Source organism: Halichoerus grypus, chromosome 4, assembly GCF_964656455.1.
Source record: "Halichoerus grypus chromosome 4, mHalGry1.hap1.1, whole genome shotgun sequence".
NCBI classification, from domain to species: Eukaryota; Metazoa; Chordata; class Mammalia; order Carnivora; family Phocidae; genus Halichoerus; species Halichoerus grypus.
The window spans coordinates 140562964-140581634 of record NC_135715.1 but is presented as its reverse complement, the minus strand read 5'-3'; the positions used below and the strand labels follow the sequence as shown (position 1 = coordinate 140581634).

The 18671-nt window shown below is 37.9% G+C and overlaps 1 protein-coding gene across 1 annotated transcript in view; it reads left to right on the top strand.

Annotated features, from left to right (window-relative positions):
- The window catches only part of TTN (titin), a 274297-nt gene that overhangs the window by 168161 nt on the left and 87465 nt on the right, over positions 1–18671 (top strand). The window contains 27 exon segments of the mRNA XM_078071037.1: positions 64–330; positions 449–715; positions 1529–1795; positions 1887–2026; positions 2582–2708; positions 3509–3651; positions 7101–7224; positions 7748–8014; positions 9795–9892; positions 10531–10699; positions 10798–11064; positions 11165–11431; positions 11520–11798; positions 11892–12300; positions 12406–12530; positions 12912–13178; positions 13925–14194; positions 14284–14586; positions 14681–14983; positions 15228–15415; positions 15505–15619; positions 15733–16017; positions 16117–16268; positions 17150–17297; positions 17452–17629; positions 18111–18232; positions 18325–18612. Coding sequence (XP_077927163.1) covers positions 64–330; positions 449–715; positions 1529–1795; positions 1887–2026; positions 2582–2708; positions 3509–3651; positions 7101–7224; positions 7748–8014; positions 9795–9892; positions 10531–10699; positions 10798–11064; positions 11165–11431; positions 11520–11798; positions 11892–12300; positions 12406–12530; positions 12912–13178; positions 13925–14194; positions 14284–14586; positions 14681–14983; positions 15228–15415; positions 15505–15619; positions 15733–16017; positions 16117–16268; positions 17150–17297; positions 17452–17629; positions 18111–18232; positions 18325–18612 — 5835 coding nt within the window.

Here is an 18671-nt window from a genome sequence, read left to right as displayed (position 1 = left end):
GCTGACTGGGGGTCATGAACGGAAGCATAATCTGGTTTCATCCACCCCGTCTTCTCTTTGCAGAACTGCCACTCATCTTCATCACGCCTCTCAGTGACATTAAAGTCTTTGAGAAAGATGAGGCTAAGTTTGAGTGCGAAGTGTCGAGGGAGCCCAAAACATTCCGTTGGCTGAAAGGAACCCAGGAAATCACAGGCGATGACAAAGTTGAGCTTATAAAGGATGGCACTAAACATTCCCTGGTGATCAAGTCCACTGCTTTTGAAGATGAAGGAAAATACATGTTTGAAGCCGAAGATAAACACACAAGTGCCAAACTGATCATTGAAGGTAAATATTCTTTATGAAATAGACCCCTTTTAATTTTTTTTTTTTTTTTTTTTTTTGCTTTTATTTTTATAGTTCCTCCTAAAGGGCGGGAATTAATGAGGTTTTCTTTTCTGGATAGGAATCCGACTCAAATTCCTCACCCCACTCAAGGACGTAACAGCCAAAGAGAGGGAGAGTGCCGTGTTCACTGTGGAGCTGTCCCATGATAACATCAGGGTTAAGTGGTTCAAGAACGACCAGCGCCTGCACACCAGCAGGTCGGTCTGGATGGACGATGAAGGGAAGACTCATTCCATCACATTCAAAGACCTCTCTATTGATGATACCTCTCAAATTAAAGTGGAAGCTATGGGGCTAAGTTCAGAAGCTAAACTCACTGTGCTTGGTAGGTGCTTTTTTTCTATTTATTACATTAAACTCAGCAGAAATTTGTGGAGTTATCTATCATATAAAATTATCTTCTAAGGGTTATATTGCACGAAAGCAGCCCCTGTCCTTATCAGGTGTCTTCCTAAAATATTTTTACCTAAAAATATGAGGACTCTCAAGTAATGAAGACTCAAGCTCACAAAATAGCCAGTTCAGATCAGAAATAAAACTCTTAATTATTGAGCTCTGTCATGTTTAAAATAGGGTTATAAATACTTCCCATCTCCTCATTTTATCAAAATTATTTCAGGAAAGTGTTTTCAAACTTCTAGTAAGAGAGGAAGCACAGAAGTTACATTCATAAAAGTCATTATTTTTCTTGGCCCCTTAATATCAAGCAGATTACATATGAAGTCTAACATATATAGAAACTATTAATGGCAAACTATTGATATAAGAAAAACTAATAGTGTGAATCTGAAAGCTTCAGGTGGACATAATGGATTCGCAAAGGAATTAGAAATTTAGCTGAGTCATGAAGGAACAAGTCATTATATTTGAAGCTAAATTTCTTAGTGTCTTTCAAACTACTATCAATAACATACATCAAAATGTAAGATAGATGGATGATTAGTTCTTGATAAATCACATGCACTGGTTCCCTTTCTAACATATAGAGAACTTCTGAACATAAACATGTTAAATAAGTGAAAGCTTGGTACAATTTTAAAAATATGCTCAGAACTCTGCGAGCAGCCTCTTGAACTTTCCCAGGGATTGCATTTCCTTGGTGGTTAATGAAACATTTTCACTTACTCTTTACTTGCAGAGGGAGATCCATACTTTACTGGAAAACTTCAAGATTACACTGGTGTAGAGAAAGACGAAGTGATTCTACAGTGTGAAATTAGTAAAGCAGACGCACCAGTGAAATGGTTTAAGGATGGGAAGGAAATAAAGCCATCTAAAAATGTTGTTATTAAGGCAGATGGCAAGAAGCGCATACTCATCCTAAAGAAAGCCTTGAAATCAGATATTGGACAGTATACCTGTGACTGTGGGACAGATAAGACCTCAGGAAAGCTTAACATTGAAGGTGAGGGGATTTCCATGAGTTCCACTCTTGAAGCCGTCGGCATTATTTCTGCCAGAGGCTAATGACGCAAGCTGCCCCTTCCCTTTTCTAGATCGGGAGATCAAGCTGGTGCGGCCGCTGCACAGTGTGGAGGTGATGGAGACTGAGACGGCCCGCTTTGAAACTGAAATCTCTGAGGAGGATATCCATGCCAACTGGAAACTCAAGGGAGAGGCACTACTCCAGACACCTGTGAGGCTATATCTGAACTTGTCAACACCTAGAGGCACTGTGTGAAATAAAAAAGGACAGGCAAAGAGTCAGAATGCGTGCAGGGCATTTAAAACATGATCTCGGGTTCTCTATCAGACCTTAAGCCAAAGAGAGATACTAGGATCTACAAATTTAAAACATGGTATCGGGTTCTCTATCAGACCTTAAGCCAAAGAGAGATACTAGGATCTACAAATTTAAAATATGGTATCGGGTTCTCTATCAGACCTTAAGCCAAAAAGAGATACTAGGATCTACAAATGCGCACAGACAGGCACACTTGCCTTCTTTTTGATCCAGGTGGTATAAGGTAGTAGATACCCTGCGACGCTGCTAGTTGGTTCCGAATTATACAGGTAGAATACATCATGCTTTCTGATAGTACCTGCAAACTTTATTTCACGAAAAAGAGCTCAAAATTACATCAAATCTCCTCACTAGTTATTTGTAACGTTCCTTTCATTAAGCTAGGATGGCCTCAGAAAAAATATCAGAGATTGTTTCCTACGAAACCTTTTTTCTCTCTTGGCACAGGATTGTGAGATCAAGGAAGAAGGCAAAATGCACTTCCTGATTTTGCACAACTGCCGCTTGGACCAGACGGGTGGGGTGGATTTCCAAGCTGCCAATGCGAAATCTAGTGCCCACCTCCGAGTGAAACGTAAGTTGGATGTGTGTCTGGTGAAAAGAGAGGATGTGGTTTTGCAGAAAATGAATGTAACGTTAATTGGAATTACTTAATTAGTTAGAAAACATTATTGAAGTCCAGAAACTGGCTTTCTTGTATTTACTTCTTTGACATCCTACTATACACAAGGTTCAAATTCCACGGTTTTGGAAATTTCTGTGAACTTGCTTGCCCTCAGAAGAAAAGAAAATTAAGCAAGTCATATTCTCCTGCTGTGTACTCCTTCCATTCCAAGTAGTAATGCATGCAATGAGCACCTAGCTCAGCACTCTGAAAGCCCACATCCCGCGACGGCTGTACAACTGTAACACCACAGAAAAACTCGGCTGTGTGGGCACGTCAGACTCAAGAAGGGAGACGGGCTGTGTGGGCTAACGTTTTTGGAAGGTGCAAAGTGTTTGATGGATATGGACAGGCTATGTGATCGCGGGGCCCCTGTCCTCTCCCAATCACAGTCTTAGTTATTTTGGAAGTCACATACCACATGTAGCAAGAGGAACTTGATGCCTGGCAGAGAGACAGATGCAGCGCAGATTTCTTGCTGACCTCGTGTATCACAACGGAAGGGCCCCTACAAATACCCACCCTCTGGCCACCAGCTCTCCCCTTCTCGGCACCGAGGGGCCACGTTCACCTGAGAGTTAAAACAGCGGCCAGTCCTGCAGCTCTTTCCTTCTTGAAGAGAGCAACCACGAAGATTAATAACTAAGTGTATTTATTCGTTTGGAATTATAAAATGAGTGATCCCGAGCTGTTTCCTTCTTCTCGTAAAGCACGAGTGATTGGTCTTCTGAGGCCGCTGAAGGATGTCACAGTGACCGCAGGGGAGACAGCCACCTTCGACTGTGAGCTCTCTTATGAGGATATCCCGGTGGAATGGTATCTCAAAGGGAAGAAACTTGAGCCTAGCGATAAGGTAAAAAGCGTGCGTGTGGTTTCCATGTCCTGCACTTCCTTTTTCTCTCATGCTCTCCATCTTCACCTGTATGTTCTTTGTTCTTTGCTCTTTCTAATGTCCCTTCCGCAACTTTTCCCTTCCCCTTCCCTACTCTAGCCTGATTTCTGTTGAAATTATAAAGCAGATTCATCATATCTTTGTTGGATTTAACCTGATGGTATTTTTATTGAAATGGAAATAAAAATTTTAAGTACGATAAGGTTTTCTGTTGTTTGAGGAAAAGACAAACACTCATTAGCTATCAGTGATAGTTTGTTTGATTAACTGGAAGACAGGAGGGATCAAAAAGGCCTTCTGATCAGATGTCTTGTAACAACAGCCCACATTAAGTTTTGTGACTAATTCTCTCCGTGCTCTCTAGTGTTCTGCATATAAGGGGATTAAGAAGAGAAGATGGAAATTCCATTTCAGGCAGTTGATCAAGTAGTTGAGATAACTTCTGGGCAGATTTGCTCTTCAAGCATTTCTACAAAGCTATTTTTAACCCTCAAGTGCTTTGAGCTGTGCAAATTCTGGAATGCCGAGTGGACTATTTACAGTGCAGCTGACAGTTGTGACAAGAAGGAGGGCTCTGAGGTTATCCACATGTGTGAGCAAATATACATTAAGTTTGAGGAAATAACCAGCTCTCAGTGTTAGCTCATCTATGCCCAAAATTTTAGCCATAAGTAAAAACTGCAATGACCATTCAGATAGACCCAAAATATAATTTCCCTAAATTGAGCTATCTGTTCTGCTCCCCACAACAGTGTGTCTGTTTAAATTCTCTTGATAATTCTCCATTAATTTTGAATTCTTGGAATAAAACCTACAGAGAATGTCCAACATAGGTTGGAAATAAAGCACAGGCAGTATATTATTCTAGGACTTTTTTTTTCAATATTTAAAAAATAATATCAAAGATGGCATCAAGGCTTCAAATCAAACTTTTTAAGAGGTGAAGGAATATAATTTAAAAGGGATTCAGGTAACAAAGAGCCACAAAGTTGAGTGAAGTAATTAATAAGAAGGCAAATGCCTTTGAAAGACTGTAGTAAAACAAAAAAAACGAGTATTCTACCAGAGCGATTAAAGGGGAATTCAGTAACAGACAAAGTCCACCTGCTACAAGACAGTAACGGCGAATCGGTCTCCTTTTTTACCAAGGACAGAAAAAGCCGCTGTGCATTCAAATGGCAGCATGAGAATTAAGTTACATGTGAGGACACTTTCCCTGCAGGGAGGTCTTCTAAATACTGAACTAGGCAATAGAGGCCTCTCCACCTTCAAGTTTGCTCCTTTTTTTTTTTTTGAAATGAACATTTGTCCTATGAAGTGTAGTTTCATTGCTTTCATGTCCAAATGCAGAGAACTGGTTGACTTTTCAAGATCCTTTGGACATTTGTAAACTCAAGACTTCAATAGAGGAACACTGCTTAAGGACAATATTATTCTTTTGCTACTGAGTATCTTTTGGTCAAATTAAGAGCTTTTTTTTATTAAAAGATCAGTCTCATTAGTTCTAATGTAAAAAACTCTATTTTAATTTGAAATGTAGATTCCTAAAAAACTTATCCATATTTCTTTTATTTAAAATATATGTATATATAGTCACTAAACTTCTTTCTGGGAATAAAAAAGATCACTTTACTACAATGCTCTGGGGCCTCCTTGTGTCTCTCTTGCCATAAGAATTTTAATTCTTTACTTTAGCCATCCAAAATACTTCAGCTGTTTATAAACTTGCTCTTGTATTATTTATATGTCTCTTTTTTTTTCTTTTTTTTTTTTTAAAAGAACTGAAAGAGGGGCGCCTGAGTAGCTCAGTCGGTTAAGCATCTGCCTTGAGCTCAGGTCATGATGTCAGGGTCCTGGGATCAGGCTCCCTGCTTAGTGGGGTGTCTGTTTCTCCCTCTCCTTTTGCCCCCCCCCCAATGTTCTCTCTCTCAAATAAATAAATAAAATCTTTTTTTAAAAAAAAAACTTAAATATAACTGTGATTAATAAAGTGATTTATTACATTTTGCAGGTTTTGTTTAAATCTATCGTAACAAACTTGCTAATACCAATTTAATTCAGGCCTTTCAACTTCAGTTTGCAAAATGTTTAGCCTCCAAAACTACACCAATCAAACAAATACAGGTGATGGGAATAGGAAATCAAAAAAGAAAATTTTAGAGAAAATGAGATTTCCCCCCCCCCCTTCAGCCATCAGTCTGAGAAAGCACTGATAAGTCCTAATTGGCCTTTAATAATTATGAATTTAAACTTTAACAGCTTGGTCACAGTCATAATGCCCATTACAGCAATATGTATCCATGACAGGGTAACGATATTAAAAGGATAGTTTCTTAACATTATCCTTACAAACATAAACCACCACAAAATTCAGCTTAGTTTTTCCTTACATAATCAAGGTACATTGTATATGAGCTATTTATTGAGAACCATTGTGTTCTGAGACAAATTCTTGGTAATAGAATATTCTAGAGCAGCCTCAGAGGAATTTAAATGATAAAACAATGTGTAAACTGATAAGCTATATCTGTAGATGGATTGGAATCTGAAATACTTTAAAAGAATAGCCCTAATTCACAGTCCAAAATTTATTTTGAAACACCATTACAAAAACAAATTTTTTTTCCCATTCAAGCATCATGTTGATTAAGTAGCTATGATGCAGGACATATCTTAATCACCTTCCCCTGTTTGTATTCCCTTATTGTGTTTTTGACCTTTCTCAATTATTAAGGTTGTTATATTAATAGCCATGCCCTTGTCTTAGCATCATTACTGTGAAGATGGCCCTGTCTGTAGCCTGATTTGTAATTGTGCAAGCCACAATTATGGGACCTAATGACAGCCCATATCAAGGTGGTGTATTCTTTCGGACAATTCATTTTTCTACAGACTGCCTCTTCAAACCACCTAAGGTTGCATTTACAACAAGAATTTCTCACCCAAATATTAATAGTGATCGCAGCATTTGTCTTGATATTCTAAGATCATGATATTGCAGCTTACTATATGCAGTAATTTTTTCCTTCCTTTCATGATTTAGCTTTTCTAAGTTCTATCATATATATAAATTCAGTGGCAGAATGGAAGAAAATACTTATCTAGCTATATAAATATATATACAGAAGTATAAACAGAAATTTGGCTAGGCATTTCAACATAAAAGGCCACCTAATAATTATGTAAGGGTAACTAAGAAAGCCTAAAACTTTCTTAAAAGATTCCAAACTACTGGTTAAAATCATTTTCAAAGGCATATGTGCTCTATATATGATTATAAAACAACTTAGAAAGCACTATTTCAAATTATTTACCTAAGTGAATTAAATGTACCTATGTATGTATTGAATTGCTGTTTCATATAGTCTTAAACTGTACTGTTTTTTTTTTTTTTTTTTCAAAAAAACTAGGTGGTCCCACGTTCAGAAGGAAAAGTTCATACACTTACTCTGAGGGACGTAAAGTTAGAAGATGCTGGAGAAGTCCAACTAAGAGCAAAAGATTTCAAAACTCATGCCAACCTTTTTGTGAAAGGTAATTACAAGGCTTATTTTTAAAAATATGTGTAATGCAGAGGTTCATAAATAATGTCAACTCTCAATTATGCTGAGTACCACAGATCATTAAAATCCACCAAATATCCAAATTTTACTTTTTGGCCTAACAAAATAGTTCAAAAACTACTTTAAAAAAAAAAGAGTCAAAATGGACTAGAATATGTTTTACTTCCTCTTTCTGTCCCCCCGTTTATGTTGCTTTCAATAAACGGCTGGAGGAAGAATTATTATCAAACTGGGTATCTATCACTTTATTAACCAAGACTTGGCTACTATGTCCTCGGTGTTTTATATTGTTTAAAACAACACCTTTCCTCTGTATGTACAAATAATGATGAAACATCATTATTAGAGGAAAGCATCTAAGTGGAATCAAAACTAACAAATGCAATTTAAAAACAGAAAAAGCCCTGGCAATATCAGAAGAAAGTTGAGGAGGTGCTCAAAGTCTTGGAGAAGGAAAGGAAAACTACCTTGGCTAATTAGTGTGATTCTTTCAGAACCCCCCATTGAGTTCACTAAGCCTCTTGAGGACCAGACGGTCGAAGAAGAAGCCACCGCAGTCCTCGAGTGTGAAGTATCCAGAGAAAATGCTAAGGTGAAATGGTTCAAAAACGGGACAGAAATTCTCAAAAGCAAGAAGTATGAAATTGTGGCTGATGGCAGGGTCAGAAAACTTATTATACACGGCTGTACCCCAGAGGATATTAAAACATACACTTGTGATGCTAAGGATTTTAAGACTTCCTGTAACCTAAACGTCGTGCGTAAGTATTCTTCTTACACGGGACTTTTCATTTGCAACTCTGATAACAACAACAACAAAAAAAAAAACCCTGCCACCTTTTGCATGCCCTTCTTGGCCTAACTGCTTTCTTGGCAACTTATAGTATCAATACTGACATAACCTGATCCTTTATGTGTTTAAAAAAAAAAAGAAAGAAAGAAAAGGAAAGACAAGCTATTCTACTACATCTGGTCTGATAAGGACACATTGATCACTTTCACTGTGCTTCTGACTAGTGAGCAGAGGTACGCTTTGTCTACGGGGCTAAACCTACTATAGGAATATCCTGAGACAGATAAGGACAAATTGAATGAAAGAGACAAAAGACTATACTTTCAGGGATCATTTCTATAGTTTGAATGAAAGAGACAAGAAAGGAGTCATGATTTTAAAAAAGAAAAAAAAAAGGAAAGAAAGAAAGGAAAGCAATTTCCACTTGGAAAGAAATGAATTCTCAGGTGTCAGGAACAGCTAGAAAATGAGCATGAAATTGCAGTTTGAATAGGATCACGCTAAAGTCCGCTGTAATATGATAAAGCCCACTTACATAATGCTATCTCTGAAAATAAGAAAGGGTGATAAGATGGAGCGAAGACTGGATTCTTGAAGTCCTGTGAATGAAGAGAACACTAATGGTTTTTAGCATTACTTCTTCCTTTGGTGAAAGATACACCTTGTTTCTAAATGTCACATGCTAGCTCATTTCTTCATTCATTCGTTTGTCTAGTGATAACATTTTTCAGTCTGTATTTTTGTGGGATAGCTGCTGTTTGGTTTAGTTGCTTCCCATCTGTCAACAGCTACAAAATAGTGGCTTTGATTGTGCTTCCATGCATCTTGTACTGTTTTATTCTTGCCTCTTTGTGGTCGCTCTGCTTTTAGCTAATGAGAGAGTAGCTTCTTGGGTCTCCTTCATCCCTTTGTCATCTACTTTGTTACCACGCCAAGAAGCCTCAGCCACCATGAGCATATCTTCAAGCCTACTGGCCAGCATTTGTGTCCCAGAATTTCACTGATCAAGAACGATCATCCTGGGAAGGACTCACAAGGAGCCCTAAAAGAAGGAGGGGCAAGGGGGCAGCTCTCTGATCCTACCATCTGCTGACTTAATTCTGGAAACAAATGAAATATATTAAAAAAAACAAAAACAAATCACCCACCCATACAAAACACATTGCTTTGTTGCACTAATAGATGCCTGACTTATGTGTGACATCTTTGAAGCATAAGAAAAAAAAAAAAAAGAAAAAGAAAAAAGCTAAGTATGTGTGATTTCAATTGCAGACTCATGCCTCTTAGCCATAGACAAGACTGGTTATAGCACTTCAAGCTGCATTATTGTTGAATTCTGCTAATTTCTCAAAGATTATTTAGCCTGCCTTAAATAAAATAATGTTTCTTTGCTATTGGTGTTTCCTTTGACAATATCAGCTTTCAACTCTGGAGCAGTATCAATGAGAATTTTTCTTTCGGTCATCATTCAGGAGAACCTTGTTGGTGATCGATAGGTTGTAGATATAGATATATAATCAGTTGGACATATAGTATGCCACATAGTTTTATGAAACCTAGAGAGATACATAAAAAAAAAAGGGGAAAGTATACATGAATGGCAGCTCCAAGTGCTTTCAAAGTCTGTTGTAGCCTATTAAGATGGAAAGGCCCTGCAAAAAACTAACTTTTTCTTAATAAATACCACAGTAATGTCAGAGTAAACTGCTAGAAACCTCATTTTGAATTCTGATGACCTTCTCTTACAGCTCCTCATGTGGAATTCTTAAGACCACTCACCGATCTTCAAGTTAAAGAAAAAGAAATGGCTCGGTTTGAGTGTGAAATTTCCCGAGAGAATGCTAAGGTCTGTGAACGTATGATTGCTCTCTTGTGTTGTCAGATACCTTTGTTTACTTTTGGCCTAGACAAAACAGAAAAAAAAGAAAGTGAATCAAACCTGAGTATCACTTTGCCTTTGGATTAAAGATTATTACTTTGGTGTGAAATACATACTTGATTCATTGTTTTCTTTGTAGTATTCATTAACTATTACTTGAAAAACAATGGACTCACAATCAGGAGATTCAGATATTATTGGTTTGGGCCATATGAAATTGCTATGTTCTTAGGCTAAGAACAAATATCTGCAATTCCATATGTCTCATTAACTACCATTGGCAAGTCAACTTTGAGTCTCCATTTACACATCCGAAAAACAAAGGACTTAGTCTGCATGATATCTAAAGCCCTGGGGAAAAAAAAAAAAACTTATATGATCCCATTATCTTTAATAACAGCAGCTCACTTAACAATAACTGAAGAAGTTTGTTCTTGCCCTTTTGGGTTTAGGTTATATTTGTATTTACCACTTTGGTTCTTCTTCACACCATAGTCCTGTTGGCTGTTTTCAAAAAAACCTCAGAATCCTAATTCCTCTTAAGGACGCATATGTGAAGGGACAATAAGAAAACTGATAAAAGTATCTATGTATCTCAAATATAGGTTCAGTGGTTTAAAGATGGTGCCGAAATTAAAAAGGGCAAAAAATACGACATCATATCTAAGGGAGCAGTGCGCATTCTTGTCATCAACAAATGTCTACTGGATGATGAAGCAGAATATTCCTGTGAAGTAAGGACAGCAAGAACTTCTGGCATGCTGACCGTACTGGGTAAGGGTGAAGTCTTTCTTTACAGAAGTATATGTTTTGGAAAAAAAAATAATAATTTTCAGTTTAACTCAATGTTGTTCTTTTTGCTCTTCCTGCAGAAGAAGAAGCTGTCTTTACAAAAAATCTTGGCAACGTTGAAGTTAGTGAAACAGACACTATAAAACTGGTTTGTGAAGTCTCCAAGCCTGGAGCAGAAGTGGTTTGGTACAAAGGGGATGAGGAGATCATCGAAACAGGAAGATATGAAATCCTTACCGATGGACGAAAGAGAATTCTGATCATTCGGAATGCTCATCTTGAGGATGCTGGCAACTACAACTGCCGACTCCCAAGTTCTCGAACTGATGGCAAAGTCAAAGTCTATGGTATGAAAATTACAACAAGTCATATTTTAAGAATTCATACTTGATGCATTTAAGGTACAAATGCTGAAGCTTTTAATACCTTGCAACTGCTCCTTTCCAGAACTCGCTGCCGAATTTCTCTCAAAGCCTCAAAACCTTGAAATACTTGAAGGAGAAAAGGCTGAATTTGTCTGCTCTATATCAAAGGAAAGCTTTGAAGTCCAGTGGAAGAGGGATGATAAGACACTTGAATCTGGAGACAAATATGACATCATTGCTGATGGCAAAAAGAGGATCCTGGTTGTGAAAGACGCCACATTACAAGACATGGGCACTTACGTAGTCATGGTTGGAGCCGCCAGAGCGGCAGCTCACTTGACAGTAATTGGTACGTTTGTTTTCGCTTCTTGGGTTTGTTTACATTTGTCTCTACTTTGGTCCTTCTTCTTACTCTAAGAATTGTTGCTTGCTTTCAGAAAAACTCAGGATCATAGTTCCTCTTAAGGACACTCGTGTAAAGGAACAACAAGAAGTTGTCTTCAACTGTGAAGTCAATACGGAAGGTGCCAAAGCCAAATGGTTCAGAAATGAAGAGGCCATCTTCGATAGTTCAAAATACATTATTCTCCAAAAAGACCTGGTCTACACCCTCAGAATTAGAGATGCACGATTAGATGATCAAGCCAATTACAGTGTGTCTCTGACCAATCACAGAGGTGAAAATGTGAAGAGTGCTGCTAATCTAATAGTAGAAGGTAAGTCACTTATGTGGAATTAACAAGAGTTTTTAAATCAGTATCTATTGTGAAAACAGTTCAAGTCAACATTATTCTTCTCCTTTACAACAGAGGAAGACCTCAGAATTATTGAGCCTCTTAAAGATATTGAAACAATGGAGAAGAAAACGGTCACATTCTGGTGCAAGGTGAATCGCCTCAATGTAACACTGAAATGGACCAGAAATGGAGAAGAGGTGGCTTTTGACAACCGTGTTTTATATAGAATCGATAAATATAAGCACTCTCTAATCATTAAGGACTGTGGCTTCCCAGATGAGGGTGAATACATGGTCACCGCTGGACAAGATAAATCTGTTGCCGACCTTCTGATTATAGAAGCCCCAACAGAATTTGTAGAGCACTTAGAAGACCAGACAGTCACTGAATTTGATGACGCGGTCTTCTCCTGCCAGCTCTCCAGAGAGAAGGCAAATGTGAAATGGTACAGAAATGGGAGAGAAATCAAAGAAGGCAAAAAGTAAGTGAAAGCCTCTGAAGTTCTATTTCTGTAACTACCTGTTAATTGCTTGACAATTTAGTGATCATTATGCAAGCTAACAAATAATTCGATCTCCTCTCTTAGATACAAATTTGAAAAAGATGGAAGTACACATAGACTCATTATAAAAGACTGCAGGCTGGATGATGAATGTGAATATGCTTGTGGAGTAGAAGACAGAAAATCTCGAGCCAGACTTTTTGTGGAAGGTACACACTGAGTGAAAGGACAATTTTGATATTAGTACCAGTTATTTTTTTAATTTTTTTCACTTTGCTTTTTTTTATTATGTTAATCACCATACATCATTAGTTTTTGATGTAGTGTTCCATGATTCTTTGTTTGCGTATAACACCCAGTGCTCCATGCAGTACGTGCCCTCTTTAATACCCATCACCAGGCTAACCCATCCTCCCACCCCCCTCCCCTCTGGAACCCTCAGTTTGTTTTTCAGAGTCCATCGTCTCTCATGGTTCATCTCCCCCTCCGATTTCCCCCCCTTCATTCTTCCCCTCCTGCTATTAGTACGTTTTTAAAGGTGATTAACCCAAATATGAACATGTTTGTATTCATTTTACATTTCTTTTCAGAAATCCCTGTTGAGATCATCAGGCCTCCCCAGGATATTCTTGAGGCCCCTGGTGCTGATGTTGTCTTTTTTGCTGAGCTCAACAAAGATAAGGTGGAAGTTCAGTGGCTAAGAAATAACATGGTTATTGTTCAGGGTGACAAACACCAGATGATGAGTGAAGGAAAGATACACAGGCTACAGATTTGTAATATTCAACCTCGTGACCAGGGTGAATACAGATTTATTGCCAAAGACAAAGAAGCCAGAGCTAAGCTTGAACTGGCAGGTAAATCCCTTTCTTTTATTTTCAAATATCCTCACAATATCACAGATAACTCTGTTAAGTTTCAGATTTCATAATTAATGAGATGATGCTTGTGAGAGCCTTTTATTTCTGCTAGGCTCTGTCCACGTGTAACTTTTCTAATGTCTCTTACCACAAAGTGTCCTGAGTAAGAGGTCATTGAAAGCATTCTTCTTTACATGCTAGAATCTTGAACAGGTGCTGGCACATGGTGGCTGTCCATTAATTCCTAGAATTAACATATTGCCCTGAAAGTCATCCCCAAAAACCCAGACCTAGAGAAAGCTCTGGTCTCTTCAATTTTCCAAACCCCTCTGGAGCCTCTTAGGTCTGTTCTCATCCTCACCCTAGCTTCCAAGACATCCTAGTGGGTTGTCACTCTGAAAAAGCCATTATTGTTTCCCTTGTACATAAAAATTTTGGTTTATCTTGAACTAAGTATGACATGCTTACTTTATAAAAACAAACAAACATGTTTTGTACTATATTTAGTTCCCTATTATTATTTTTGGCAAAGAAAGGAGATTTTATGGTTTTAGATCATTCTTAATCCTCTGTTCTCAAGTCTGACAATTTGCAAAGAAGCTCTCTCTCCTCTAAAGTTATTGTGATATACTTCCAAGGTTATGTAACCAATATTTGCTAACAAATACATAGTAAAGAAACTATGGTGTAGCTGGACTACAATACATAACTCAAAAGCATTCACATGTTCTTTTTCTCACTAGCTGCACCTAAAATCAAGACAGCTGATCAAGATCTTGTGGTTGACGTTGGCCAGCCTCTGACAATGGTGGTGCCCTACGATGCCTACCCTAAAGCAGAAGCTGAGTGGTTTAAAGAAAATGAACCTCTGTCTTCAAAAACTGTTGATACGACAGCTGAACAAACTTCTTTCAGAATTTTAGAAGCTAAGAAAGGAGACAAAGGAAGGTATAAAATTGTGCTTCAGAACAAACATGGAAAAGCAGAAGCATTCATCAATTTAAAAGTTATTGGTAAGCCCTTGCATCACCTGGACTCAATTGGCAAAGCACAATTAAAAGCATGGTAACACACTAAAAAAAATTTTATACGTGAATTTCAGATGTTCCAGGGCCAGTACGTAACTTAGAAGTGACAGAAACATTTGATGGTGAAGTAAGCCTCGGCTGGGAAGAGCCATTAACTGATGGTGGAAGCAAAATCATAGGTTATGTTGTTGAAAGACGTGACATCAAAAGGAAGACGTGGGTTCTGGCCACTGATCGTGCAGACAGTTGTGAGTTTACTGTCACTGGACTACAAAAAGGTGGAGTTGAGTACCTATTCCGTGTCAGTGCAAGAAACAGAGTTGGCACTGGTGAACCAGTAGAAACTGACAATCCTGTAGAAGCAAGGAGTAAATATGGTAAGAAGTTTTTAAGTAAATTGCAAACGAGCTTATCTTTGCTTTTATCCCTGATTTAACCCAAAGCCATGTTTTCTTCTGTAATGAAATCCAGATGTGCCAGGCCCTCCTTTGAATGTGGCCATCACTGACATAAATAGATTTGGGGTCTCACTGACATGGGAGCCACCAGAGTATGATGGAGGAGCTGAGATTACAAACTACGTTATTGAATTAAGAGATAAGACTTCTATCAGATGGGACACTGCCATGACAGTAAGAGCTGAAGACCTGTCTGCAACTGTCACTGATGTGGTGGAAGGACAGGAGTACAGTTTCCGGGTCAGAGCCCAAAACCGAATTGGAGTTGGGAAACCAAGTGCAGCCACACCCTTTGTCAAAGTTGCTGATCCAATTGGTAAGCCCATCAAAAAAAAAGAAATAATTACTTCATGAAATCTAGAAATCAGGCCTATTAAAATAAAGTTAATGAAAAGGTAGAATATCAGAAAGATGTGAACAAAATCATAGAAATCCAGACTGTGCCTACTTAATTCAGTGAATTCAGTAAACCTAATATTTTAATGGGGATGATAGAAATTATACATTAATAAATTATCACTGAATTAAATGGTGTGCTCCAACTCTTTCTTCCATTCCAGAGCGACCAAGTCCTCCTGTGAACCTAAATTCCTCAGATCAGACTCAGTCATCAGTTCAGCTCACATGGGAGCCTCCTCTGAAAGATGGAGGAAGCCCAATATTGGGTTATATAATTGAGCGATGTGAAGAAGGCAAAGATAATTGGATTCGTTGCAATAAGAAACTTGTCCCTGAACTGACTTACAAGGTAGGGAATTTGCATCTATAAAAATATTCAGTGTATGATCACGGACTTAAATGTATGTGTTTTTTACAAATATTGATTCATAACTTTAGGTTACTGGATTACAAAAAGGAAATAAATATTTATATCGAGTATCTGCAGAAAATGAAGCTGGTGTTTCAGATCCATCTGAAATTCTTGGTCCTCTAACTGCTGATGATGCATTTGGTAAGTGGATATTTTGTTTTTAGATTTGGGAATAGCGCATAGCTACTTGGCAGTGGCGGGGGGGGGTGGCTTAAATATAGTACCGGAGACTCATTAATTTTTCTTCTTGGTAGTTGAACCAACAATGGATTTAAGTGCATTTAAAGATGGTCTGGAAGTTATTGTCCCGAATCCTATCACGATCCTGGTTCCAAGTACAGGCTATCCAAGGCCAAGTGCAACCTGGTCTTTTGGAGATAAAGTACTAGAAGCAGGGGACCGTGTGAAAATGAAAACCTTATCTGCCTACGCTGAACTTGTCATTTCTCCAAGTGAACGTCCAGACAAGGGCATTTATATACTGAAATTAGAAAATCGTGTGAAAGCAATTTCTGGGGAAATTGATGTCAATGTAATCGGTAAGGACCTAAACTTTTGTTATAAAAGGTGATTTGACAGTATTAACAAATATTGGTTCAAGCTATTACCTATATTGATTTCTGACTGCATTTTCTCAGCTCGCCCAAGTGCACCCAAAGAACTGAAATTTAGTGACATAACCAGAGACTCAGTACATTTGACTTGGGAACCACCAGATGATGATGGAGGAAGTCCATTAACTGGATATGTTGTTGAAAAGCGAGAAGTCAGCCGGAAAACATGGACTAAAGTGAGTTTTGAGCAGCAATGCACCAACTCCAGAAAAAAAGAGCAGGGGAAAGCCCAGTATGCTGGGATGCCGTGCAAAGTTTATATGGTTTCACTTTGCCTTGCTGAAAAAGAACCAAAAACTATTTTAGATGCCTTGATGCTAATGCTTCCTGAGGTAGTTCAACCAAGATTTGGTATAATTGCCTTATTTTGTGCCTTACCAAATTTTCTACTAAGTTTACAAAAAAATAAAACTTAACCTATTCATTTGGTACCTGATAAGTACCCAATATGGCCTATTAAGCTATAAGCGATTCTAAGGACACTAAGTACTTGATTCCCTGGTGGTCAGACTTCTCACACCACTAGATTATTTTAGTTGGCCCAATCTACCATTTTTTTTCTCCTCAGTTTATTACTGTTATTTACTCATTACTCATTATTGTTTTTTACCTTGATTTAGAACCATTTCTAGGGGCACCTAAGTGGCTCAGTCAGTTAAGCATCTGTCTTCAGCTCAGGTCATGATCCCAGGGTCCCGGGATGGAGCCCAGCCCAGGAAGCCTGCTGTTCCCTTTCCCTTTGCCCCTCCCCCTGCTCATGCTCTCGAGAGTGCTAATAAAAAAAAAAAAAACTTTAAAATCATGTTTTTAATAACCAACCTAGTGAAAAGAATCAATACCTTTTTGCCACCTTTTTAATGTGTATAGACTATGAAAGTTTCACCTTAATATAGTAAGGTTTAAATATTATGTGTTTCCCCTGCAACTTTTTCCCTAATATGAAATAATCTTTATCATTCAAAAACAATTTCTATTTGTATCCCTGCTCATGATAAAAATCTTTTTGACTCAGGGAAAGCGTTTTTTGGAAACAAGTAATTGTATTTCTTTGTCCCAGGTTATAGACTCTGTGACTGACCTAGAATTCACAGTTCCTGATCTTGTTCAAGGAAAAGAGTATTTATTTAAAGTCTGTGCTCGTAACAAATGTGGCCCTGGAGAACCTGCATATACTGATGAACCTGTAAATATGTCAGTTCCTGCAAGTGAGTACATTCTTGATGATTTCTTATCTAGCCTTTTATTACCATTTTTGCTTTAATACCTGGAGTTGAAGTTATGGGGGAAAGGCACGGGTTGGCAATATGGAGATTTCATAGATGACCTATCTAAGACTGACTCTCTTTAAAATGTTTATAGCGGTACCTGACCCACCAGAGAATGTTAAATGGAGGGATCGAACAGCCAGTTCCATCTTCTTAACATGGGATCCACCTAAGCATGATGGTGGTTCACGCATCACAGGCTATATAGTTGAAAAATGTCCACGAGGCTCTGATCGATGGGTTGCCTGTGGAGAACCAGTTGCAGAAACAAAGTAGGTTTTTAGAATTATTATTTTTATATTTTTATATTTATTTTATATTTATATTTTAATTATTTGATAATTATAATTATATAAAAATATAATTTATATTTTTATTTGGTTTATTTTCTATTCTATTTTACATTTATACTTAATATCTATATTTTATATATATTACTTTATAGTTATTTTATAAAGATAATTATGGCACACGAGTAAATGTTTCATCTTACCCACTAAAATGAGTGTTTTTCTTTTAGAAAATCTGTTACTTTTTTTTCACTGAGAAATCCCCTGGTGTGCCTGTCCAATTTTTAAAAGTGCTGCTGAACTTATCCCCCCTCCAAGGTTTTCATTAGTTACAATACTGAAGCAATCCAGAATTAATTTAAGGAGGAATAGTCTATCAAGAGTAGGTGTGAGTTTTAGAAAGATTATGAATACTACAGATTATGTGCATTATAGTAAAATATCCTATTTTGTTTTCTGATAGAATGGAAGTGACAGGTCTTGAAGAAGGCAAATGGTATGCCTACCGCGTGAAGGCCTTGAACAGGCAAGGCCCTAGCAAACCAAGCAAACCCACAGATGAAATCCAGGCTGTGGATACACAGGGTACGTATGTTGGGGTTTTGTGTTATTAACCAGGCCTCTCCTTTAATTCTTTTGAACTTGCTAACATTGTAAATAATCTTTTCCAATTTTAGAGGCTCCAGAAATTTTCCTCGACGTGAAGCTCCTTGCTGGTCTCACTGTAAAAGCAGGAACTAAGATCGAACTTCCTGCCACTGTAACTGGAAAACCTGAACCTAAAATAACTTGGACAAAGGCCGATAAGCTTCTGAAGCAGGACAAAAGAATCACCATTGAAAACGTTCCTAAGAAATCCACAGTGACTATCATGGATAGTAAGAGAAGTGACACCGGCACGTACATCATCGAGGCTGTGAATGTCTGTGGTCGGGCCACTGCGGTGGTGGAAGTGAACGTCTTAGGTGAGTGAGGCTGTCATTTCAAAACTGGGCAAACTCATTGCAGTTACTTTTTAAAATCA